Source organism: Macadamia integrifolia, unplaced genomic scaffold, assembly GCF_013358625.1.
Source record: "Macadamia integrifolia cultivar HAES 741 unplaced genomic scaffold, SCU_Mint_v3 scaffold1900, whole genome shotgun sequence".
NCBI classification, from domain to species: Eukaryota; Viridiplantae; Streptophyta; class Magnoliopsida; order Proteales; family Proteaceae; genus Macadamia; species Macadamia integrifolia.
The window spans coordinates 101,975-113,114 of record NW_024868409.1 but is presented as its reverse complement, the minus strand read 5'-3'; the positions used below and the strand labels follow the sequence as shown (position 1 = coordinate 113,114).

The window sequence follows — 11,140 nt, the reverse complement described above, 5'->3', positions numbered from 1 at the left end:
TGGGCCAGCTTGACTGGATCGATCAGCCTAAAGGCTGGCTGATCTGGCTGGCTGTTCTCGTCCTTCAAATGGGACCAGCATGGGGATCTTTCAAGACCTATGTAGTCCTTTGACAGCCCTATCTACACCACATTAGGTTTCAACGAAGCCTATACTGTTTATGTCCTGTGATCCTAACCTGTTGGGCAGATTCTAAAACCTATGGTTAGGTTAAACCGGATTCTATTAATAGTTGAAATTGGTTTGGACCAATAAAGTCAATGCAGTCCGCGGGTTTTTTCTTTCACTTCTCTTCTTCTATATCTATGAATTGTTTGGTATCAAATATTCTATTATGATTCTGATTAATGTGAGAAGAAATAACTTCAATGAAGGAATATGTGGCATTTTTAGTTTGTAACATGCTTAAATTATATTTGTAAATTAGATTTTTCTGCATTTAATTTGGTATCTGCATTTTCATTAGAAATGCTATTATCCAAATTCTGGTTTCTATATCAAAATTATTTTAGATATAAAATAAATGCAATTGATGGATTGTACTTATCTCTAATTTTCAATGGTTAGGAATCTTCAAATGCTGGAACAGCTGATACTGAGAGGGAAATCCTTGATATTAATGCAACGGGTGCTGTAATATTTGTCATAACAGCATCCACCTTTCTACTGCTACTCTACTTCTTTCTCTCATCTTGGTTTGTCTGGGTGCTGATTGTACTTTTCTGCATCGGTTGTATCGAGGTATACAGTTCTTCTGAAGATTCTTTTTATGAGGGAAATAAGTAATGTTTGCATACAATTACAAATAACAGCATTGACTTGTAATATTTCATGAGTGCATTGCAATGCCCTAGAAGTTCTATTAATTTTTAAATAAATTCCATGACACATGCCTTTGCACTGTCAAATTGTATTATTGGTCTAAATAATTGTTTGGGTTTTTAAAAGCAAGCCACAAAGCCTGAGATTTACTTCGTCTAAATTTTGAAAATGAAGCTGGAGACATTCTTATTCCTCAAAATGTGAATGCCAATCAGTAAAAATTGATCCAATACCAGCACATATCTTATTGCTTTTTCTCACTTTATCTTCAAATAATCTCTCATTGTGCTCTTTCCACAGCCTGCAATGTTACAAATGGAATTGCACCATCTCTCTAGGATTTACCATACCTTTCCAAAAGGCTGTAGTTAATTCAGCACCTCCACACCAAATAAATAAGTGTAATGCAGTATCCTCTTTTCAAGAAGAGAATAAATGCGTGCTTGTGCCTGATTACAAAAGGTTTATTACAAAACATTTGAGTTCAAACGAGCATATTGAGCTCGCGTTTTGTATAAGTTAGATTCAGTGCTCGTTTCATGAATTTGATCTAAAGAATGAATGAAATTCTCAAGTCTATTTTTTTACTGATGGGTGGAATGACCCAATCTTGAACTGTTTAGCTCATGTGATATGCGCAGTAGGTACTGATCAGAATAATTTTTTTACACTTTTCAGGGAATGCATGCTTGCATAGTGACACTGATATCCAGGTATACCTAAGTGGATATATTTTTTGCTGAACCATTTAATATTCCATTGTATCTCTGTTAGTTGCTATTCCATTTTTCGTTCTCTGCCTTCTTTTTATTCAACTTTTTGTTGCTGTCTTTGCAGAATATGCAGAAACTGTGGGCAGAAGAATGTAAACCTTCCTCTTCTTGGGGAAACATCCATCATCTCTATTGCAGTATTACCCTTCTGTATGGCACTTGCCATTTTCTGGGCTGCAAATCAGCATGCATCATATGCCTGGATCTTTCAAGATTTTCTTGTAAGTTGCATATATTGTCACTTGTATTGTCAGGGTGGTGATGTAGTTTTCATAGTCATTTAGATGAATATTTGTAGTTGGCAAGTAGTGAACAAGAACAAAAGCTACTATTAATCCATAAAAGAAGAAAAAAAAGGGACAAAAGCTACTTAAATCAGTTTATGTAGGTCAAGCGAAGTATGATTGTTTTAACATATGTTTGAGATCATAGTTTTCACGGCATCTAAGAGACCCAAGGCGTTTTGGGGGGGTCCAAACGCAAGGTGAGACCAACAAGGCAACCACCTCGGCGATGCCTTAACAACTATGGTTGACATCTGGTGTACCTTCTCATTATCTTTTGTGCTCTCTCTCTCTCTCTCTCTCTCTCTCTCTCTCTCTCATGTGCACATAGATCCACATGATTAATATTCAGTTTCAAACTAACAACAACAACAAAGCCTTATCCCAACTAAATTGGGTCGGTTACACGGATCCTTGCTCTCCAATCAGCTCTATTCGATGTCATACATGATCCGAGGCCTAAGGTATGCATGTCTTTCCTCACCACTTCTCCTAAGGTTATTTTAGGATTGACCTTGGCTCTTTTAGATCCTTCAATTTGAATCAAATCATACCTCCATATTGGAACATCCCAAGGTCTCTGTTGAACATTACCATGCCACCTCAAACAACTTTCTTATAGCTTATCATGTATCGGAGCTACTCCCAACTCAGTTCTAATATGATTTTTCCTTACTTTATCTTTCCTAGTTTTGCCACACCTCCATCTCAACATCCTCATCTTAGCTACACTTATTTTATCTATGTAATACTTCTTAGTTGCCTATCATTCTACACCACACATTATAGCCGGTCCTTTGAACTTTTTTAGCTTTAATGCAATACTCCTATCACACAACACTTTGGACACACCTCTCCATTTCGTCTATCCTACTTATCATTCTACACCACACATTATAGCCGGTCCTTTGAACTTTTTTAGCTTTAATGCAATACTCCTATCACACAACACTCTGGACACACCTCTCCATTTCGTCTATCCTACTTATCATTCTACACCACACATTATAGCTGGTCCTTTGAAATTTTTTAGCTTTAATGCAATACTCCGATCACACAACACTCTGGACGCACCTCTCCATTTCGTCTATCCTACTTGAATTCTATGAGCAACAACATCCTCTATATAAAGGGTAAAAAAGAGCATAGGGGCTCCTACCATTGCGGGGTTTGGGGAGGGTTTATTTCACCTAATTTTACGATTGAGCCTAGATATATAAAATAATCACATTGCGGAATATCCCTTTCATCAATTCACCACCTCATTAACCATCCTAGTGTGACTAAAGTTACGCACTATTAGAAGTATTGATTAAGGGGTTCACAGCACTTTTCACCGTGAACAATGAACATTAACCTGTGAACGATAACTTTATGTTGTTGTGCCTTTTATGCCCTTAATAGGGTTATATCACATGTTACTATTATAAATATTGAATGAAGTGAGTTTCAACATAAGGTTGTGACTCCCAAAGGTTACGACCATCTCTCTTTTCTCTCATTTCCCTTTTCTTCTTCTAATTTACATGGTATCAGAGTAAGATCATTAGGGAATGATACAATTATTACAGTTTCTCATCAACACAAGTTCCTTCTTCAATCAAGCGTGAATGAACCATCAAGAATCTTGTTTTGAAGTTTCTTTCAGTTTCTGTTTAAAAGGGGAGCAACACCCTATTTTGTTTTATGGTGACTCTTAGAGACTAGTTCATGACCAGCGTTAAGAACTAGGTCTCATTTGTGATTTATGATTTGTGGATTAGAGATTAAAGTCTATAGTTCAATCTTTTGGAGAAATTGATTTAGGGTTTTGATAAAATCAATTTTTGTCAGGGTTATGTGGAAAATCGACTTTGGCCAGGTATTTTGTGAATTGGCTTTGTCAGGGTTTTGACGGATCGATTGATCTTTGTTGAAGGGTTACGTTGTTGGGATTGATTGGTTGTTAGATCAATCTCTTATGGATTGGATTTTCTTTGGAGCAGGGTTATCGATTTTCTCTGGACCAAGGTTCTTGAGATTAAATTTTTGCAAGGTTGTGGACAATTGCTTCTTGTTTTCTTTGCATCAATGGCTCAAGCAAAGAGTGTAATGGCTAATGACTGAGGTTGTATCTTTATTTTCTTATAGAATCACAGCGAAGAAACTTTGAGGGGTTGCCAATTTTTAACAATGGAAGAAAATTGTGCAGTTGGTTATGACTGGTCGTGATCAACATGATCATCTTATAAAGACGAAGCCTACTGCAGATACTACATGGGATACTGTTGATGCACGAATTTTGGGATAGCTTCTGAATTCTATGGAAAATTCGATTGTTGATCTTGTCACCAATATTGATACTGTGAAGGAGTTATGGGAGTATTAGATTTTTCTGTACTCTAGACAGGACAATCTCTCCCGCATCTATGAGTTATCCCAGGACTTTTATCAAGTTGATTGGAAGGGTTGTCCATTGACCCAATATTTTGTTGATTTCAAGAGAATGAAGAATTGAATTTTTAACTTTCTATTAGTGGTGATGGGCAACAGATGCAGAATAAGAGGGAGCAACTTGTAGTTATAGGCCTTTTGGATGCTCTTAGAACAGAGTCATACTCTGTTCGTTCTCAGATACTTGGGGAAGACAAGGTGGCATCTCTTGCGGATGATTTCTCTTATGTCTTACGTGTATCTCGTGAGAGTACTCATGATTCTACACATGTGGATAACTCAACTCTTGTGTCTCAGAACATTGGTCATGGTAGTACACTTGGTATTGGCAGTGGAAATAGAAAAAAGGCGAGCTACTGGTAATCCCACATCCTAAGACAGCTCAGGAACAGTATGGACGTGCCATCATTGTAGTAAACCAAGGCATATCCAATGCTTTTGATGTAAACTTCATGGCAAACCTTCTCAGGAGCAGTTTGCTAATTCAGTAGCAGATATTGAGACCACCACTCCACCTGGACCATCTTCATGATGACAAATTAAGAATTTGTATGGTGTAATCAGTTTCAGACTTCTTAGTCCTCTATTACTACTTTAGTTCAGACAAGTAATGCCACTGCATGTCTATCTTCTTGTTGTCCCTGGATCATTGATTTTGGTGCTTCAGATCACGTGTCGCAGTGTAGTATGACTCAGATTCGTAAAAGACAACATCCAGTCACAAACCATCGCCGAGTAGGGGGATGAAAACACCGATAGCCTTTCTGAGTAGGAGCATATCCCAGAAAAATATATCGGAGACCACAAGGATCAAACTTTCCATGAGGATGATGATCACGAGCATAAAAACACTACCAAATACCTTAGAAGGAACAGGAAATTCAGCGGAACTTTGGAGAAGATCCAGAGGGGAGCGGAGGCATGGATCCGAGATGGCATTCGGTTGATAAGAAAGGCAGCAGTGAGAATTGTGTCGTTCTAGTACTGGGGAGGAACATGCATCTCAAACATAAGAGAGCATGCTACCTCACAAAGGTGGCGATTCTTCCACTCAACAACCCCATTCTGAGCCAGAGTATCCACACAACTAGTCTGATGAATCATCCTATGATCGAAAAGGAAGCTTGAAAGGACCATTTAAAGTATTCACGGTCATTGTCACTTCGAAGGATCTTAATGGTAGCACTGAACTGAGTTTGAACCATGCGGTGAAACTGTTGAAAGCAACAGAAGGCCTCGCCCTTGGTTCGCACCATATAAACCAAAGTGGTCCGAGAATGACAATTAATAAAAGAGACATTCCACTGATAGCTATTGACAGACACAGTGGGATGGAACCCAAATATCAGAATGTATCAATGAAAAAGGAGTGACATTTTTATTTTCAGAAATAGAATAAGTGATTCAAGTTTGTTTGGCCAAAACACATGCCTCACAAAAAAACTAATGCGAATTGCAATTTTTAAAGGAAGGAAAAACTCTAGCTAAAGTTTCCAAAGGGGGATGTCCCAACCGATGATGCCGCTGCAGTAACTCAGAGATGGGAGGTGACGTAGAAGATGTCTAAAAAGCCTGACCGGAGACCAATGCCGAGTCAGCATCAAGCGGATATAGACCACTACGTACCCTAGCAGAGCCAATCGTTGCCGCTGTCGCCAGATCCTGAAAAACACAATGAGATGGGAAAAATTTGACTTTGCAATTAAGACTACTAATGGACAAAAGGTTAGTGGGAAAAGAAGGAACATACAATACAGTAGAAAGGGATAAAGAAGCGGTACAGCTAACAGAGCCCTTTCCCAGAATAGTGGAATAAATCCCATCAGCCAATTTGACCTTACCATTACTAGGACAAGTAGTGTACTGTGAAAACATAGGGGAAGGCCAGAATGAATTGCTTTTAGGGTGGATCGATCCTGCGCAATTTACCTGCTTCGTACCAGCTAGTATCTTATTGACTTCTGATCGTCCAGGAAATTAGTCTAACTAAGGCCGTGTGCAAGCCGCCTGTCATATGATCATAAGCCCCAGAGTCTATAATCTAAGGGGTAGAAGGGACAAACATACTATGGCCACAAAAGGAGGTACCTGACCCAGAAGGGTTGAAATGAGCAGAGCTTGCAGTGGCTAGTGTAGGAGAGTCTGGACGTGTCAAGAGGTGACGGAGGGCATTAAGCTCATCAAATGCTAGCGAGGCTAGTAAGTTGCTAAGAGCAGAGTCAGAGTCAGGGCTCTCAGTATGGTTGGCTTGCCCAGAACTTTCGGCACGACCCTTCCCTCACCATTTTCTAGATGTATCAGTAGGATGGCCATGAAGCTTCCAGCAGTTTTCCTTGGTGTGACGCTCCTTCCCACAACAATCACAATTCACTGGAGTCTTGGTAGAGGAGCTACTAGACTGTGGGGTTGCACTAAGGGACTGAGTGCCGGAGACGTGTGCAAATCTCTTAGTAGGAGTGGCGGCTTGTTGTGGAAGCATAGTGCTATGCCAACTGTCCTCAAGCTGGATCACAGCATATGCTTGATCCAAGGTAGGAAAGGGGGTACGACTCAATACCTGGGACTGTAGCTGATCAAACTCCACATTCAAACCTACCAGAAAGTTATAGACCCTGATCTTGTCCTCTCGCTTATGAAAATTGGTGACATCTTCAAGGGTGGAAAGAGTATACTCCTAGAAATCCAATTCAGTCCATAGTGTCCTCAACTCATAGTAGTACTGTGACAGAGTGAGCCCTCTCTGCCTTAGATCACAAACCTTTTGGCGAAGCTCAAAGACCTGAGCATCATTCCCTGCCTAGGAATAGATATTTTGGACAGGCTTTTAGATCTTCGCATCCGAGTCAAGGAGGAGATAGCCATGTGAAAGCTGTGGCAACATGGAGTTGACAAGGAAGGCCATAACCAGAGAGTTAACATACTCCCATTTGTCAATCTCAGGACCGGTGATCGGACGCTTCGTGGTTCCAGTGAGGTACCCGTAATAGCCATGGGACTTGATGGAGATGCAGACCGAGCGTGACCACATAAGGTAGTTTGTGCCAACGAGCTTGATAGCACAAGGAAGAAAGGTAGGAAGAGCCGTGGTGTCTCCGCCAGTAGAAGCAGATGAGCTAGTAGACATGGTTGCTACTCAAGGGGTCACTACAAGGATAAGGGGCACCATTGCAACAAACATAAAGACGATCGGAGTATCGAGCGGGAGAAAAACATATCGGCAATGGAAAAATGATTTCAAGGAGAAAACCCTGAGAGAGTGATGAAAAAAAAGCTATGAGTCTCTCAGATCATTGTAGAAGAGAGTCTGAGAGCCCAGGGGAAGGATGGATGGAGGCTAGAAACCCTCTTGGTGGTTTAAGAAGCTCCCACCACGAGAGAGAAGCAGATGAAGAGAGATAGAGGGAGGTGCAGATGAAGGAGGCGCTGAGAGAGAGAGAAATGAGAAAGAGGCAAAGAGATGGAGAAGAGGGAGAGCCCTTAGGGTTTCGGATCCTAAGGCTTTGATCCCATGTTGGATGGGGTAATGACTTGTGTCTAATATGACACTGACCCTCTTTATTTATAACAATGGAGAGAAGCTTTTAGAGAATTATAAAGACATTAAATCCCTTAGGGTCCATTTGGTAACTAACATTTTCTCTAAAACCCATAAAACCCATTATTACAACAATAACCTTACAATTCTTACAAAAAAGAAAGTCTATTAGAGCATCTTGTTAGGAAGAAATCTATTTGGTTGATATGATGCCCACTTTTGTAGGTAATTATATGCTTCTATATATATATATATAAGTTACATCAAAATCTAAAACTGAGATCTCCTCCTTATTCCTCTCTCCAAAACTCTAGCTTGATGTAGATCAAAGCATGAAGAAAAAGATAAAAATAAAGTTCAGAAAATACTGTTCACAAGTTACTATTCACGTGAGCTGTGATTTGGTCCGTATTGCTTCTTTTTAAGTTTAGTTGCCTTCTTGTCAATTAAGTAAGTTGAGTTTAGGGAAGTCTTTAGGAAGTAGTAGTTTCCTTTTTTCGTAATTTCCTTTTCTATTAGTTTCCTTTTGTGTGTAAGGCTTTGGCTTAGCCTATTTAAAGCCAACCATTGTAAAGTTTTGAGACAAAATTGATTAATGATATTTTATGAGCTTTGCTTGCTTGTTTGTTCCTGAGAAAGGATGTTTCAAAGGTTGAGATAGCTGTGGGTGAGAGACCCAAGCTGAGATAGCCATCTCGTACCCACATCTATCCCTTCTATACTTCTTTTCTCTATTTTCTACTCTTGTTCTACTTTTTTTTTTATTCATTATTATTGTGAGAACAAAGTCCCAACCTTTGCTGAACAAAGGAGCACACAACCAAGCTATCGATTCTAGTTACAAGGCATTTCCGGGAAGAATTTTCGAGTGTTGTAACTTCCAGGTCAGATCTCTGATTGTTGCAGGATTTTGATGGTTTTTCCCCTCATATCGGATCTCCATTCCATCCAAAATTCAGTTCCATTTGAGCCGTGGTTTGTGAGTAATTGAAATCATCTCTATTCAGCCCTATTTTCTAGATTTGAGTTTTCTGTTGAATCTGAACTTGATTTGTTTGGAGTTCTACTGAGTCTAATTACCCCTTAGTAATTTAGTCTGACATAAATTGGTATTAGAGCCTAATTGAAGATGGAGCCAGAAGTTCGCTACTTTGCTTGATAGGGGATCAATGCAAAGCCTTTGATTAACTAGATTCTCTAGAGGAATATTTTGACTACTATAACTTGAGAGCGATGGAAAGTTTCGATTTTCTTGCTCCTAGTTGATTGGTTGTGCTTGAGAATGGTGGAGAGTCCATAAAAAGCAACTCCGAGCTAGAAGACCTGAGCCTAGGACTTAAGAAGAGATGAAGCGTGAGTTGGCGACCCAATACCTACCTGTGTATATCCAATGAAGGCTCTCCCATTTGCAAGATTCCCACAAAAAGACATCCCTAGGTGACGAGAGTCTGAAACAATTAGTAGACCACTTGACCATTCTTGTGCAATAATTTATAGCTTCAAAAACAGAAAAATCCACGAGAAGAAACCTCCAATCCAAGAGCCAGAGTTTGAAATTGAGGTTAATGCGGAAGAAGTTCCAGTAATTTCTGTTTTCAAGGAAGATTCTATTACCAGACTTCTATAGAAGACTTTGAAAGCAACAATGTTGCAATGATGGACACTGAGGTCAAGACCAAGGAACTTGGCGCTACAACAACTATGATGATTGTGAATAGACAAGAGGAAGATCCTAAGGGGTTCGAGATTAAAGATGTGGTTGAAACATCAACGGAACCGATAAAAAAGCCTCGAGTAGATGAACCAAAAGAGCTCCATGTTGCATTGGAGTTTGAAGACGTTGAAGGCGCATATGTAGATGACCCTATGGATACATTTGACGACGGTTAGGTTGTGAATGTGGAGTTCATCGCATTGAAATATCTTGATGATCGAGCTCCTCACAATCTAGACTACATCCATATTATCAAAGAGCTACCTAAATTTTTTGACGAACTGAAGATGGATGGAATGATTAAAGTATCGGTATCGGTTGCCTATTGGTTGGCCAAAATTAAGATACGTATCGGAGGGTATCGTATGGTATCAGATATACGCTAAAGATATGCACATAAATGGATATGAAACATTTTTTTATATACTTTTTGCATAAAGAATAGTTAAAAAAAGCTATATATAATATGTATTATGCATAAACACTAAATTGAGAATATCGCACTAAGAATCCAAGGTTTGTAATTGTCCCATAAATGTAAAATTCTTGTTCCCAACCTTGATTTCTACGTTAGTCAGAGAGAAAAAATGGCTGGCAGCAACTTTGGAACAAAATCCCTTAAAAAAATCGTGTTTTTCCTGAAAAGTGAACCATCTTGGCCATTATATGACCGTAGCACACCATATTGGTACGTATTGTACTGTATCGATGTGTTAGTCGATACATATTGATACGCACCGATACATATCGAAACGTACATTTCACCTCAATTTTTAATTTTCCATAGAGTATCGGTACGTATTGTATCGGTGTGTATCGGTGGTGTATCGGTGCGTATCAATATGTATCATAGGATACATATCGATACGAAAAGATTTCAAAAATTTCATGTATCGTATTGTTGAGGGCCGATACGGTACGATACGTATTGATACTTCAAACCATGGATGGATGTACACACATAAAAATCTCTCTTGCACTTTTCAAAGTTCCTGGACAAACTTTTCTGAAGAAGGGGAGAGTTGATGTAGATTAAAGCATAACGAAGAAGACAAAAATATAGTTTAGAAAATACTGTTCACAAGTTATATTATTCACGTGAACAGTAACACAAATTACTGTTCACATAAACAGTGATTTGGTCCATGTTGCTTTTTTTTAAGCTTAGTTTCCTTTTTGTTTTATTTCTTCTTGTCAAGCAAGTAAAGTTGAGTTTTAGGGAAGTCCTTAGGAAGAAGTAGTTTCCTTTTTACTTAATTTCCTTTTCTTGTTCTTTCCTTTTTGTGTAAAGCTTTGTTTTAGCCTATTTAAAGCCAATCATTGTAAGGTTTTGAGACACAATTGATTAATGATATTTTGTGAGCTTTTCTTGCTGGTATGTCCCTGAGAAAGGATGTTTCAACAGCTGAGATAGCTATGGGTGAGAGACCTAGGCTGAGATAGCCATCCCCCTCCAATATCTATCCCTTCTATACTTCTTTTCTCAACTTTCTACTTTTATTTATTCATTATTATTATGAGAACACACTCCTAACCTTTGCTGAACAAAGGAGGACACGACCAAGCGATTGATTCCAGT

At 39.0% G+C, this 11,140-nt stretch overlaps 1 protein-coding gene across 1 annotated transcript in view; it reads left to right on the top strand.

Annotated features, from left to right (window-relative positions):
• Positions 1 to 567: 567 nt before the first annotated feature.
• LOC122065142 (signal peptide peptidase-like 2) overlaps positions 568 to 11,140 on the top strand; it is a gene marked incomplete at its 5' end in the record, with an annotated part of 37,221 nt that continues 26,648 nt past the window's right edge. Inside the window, 3 exon segments of the mRNA XM_042628948.1 lie at positions 568 to 741; positions 1,501 to 1,535; positions 1,660 to 1,816. Of these exon segments, the coding sequence (XP_042484882.1) occupies positions 568 to 741; positions 1,501 to 1,535; positions 1,660 to 1,816 (366 nt within the window).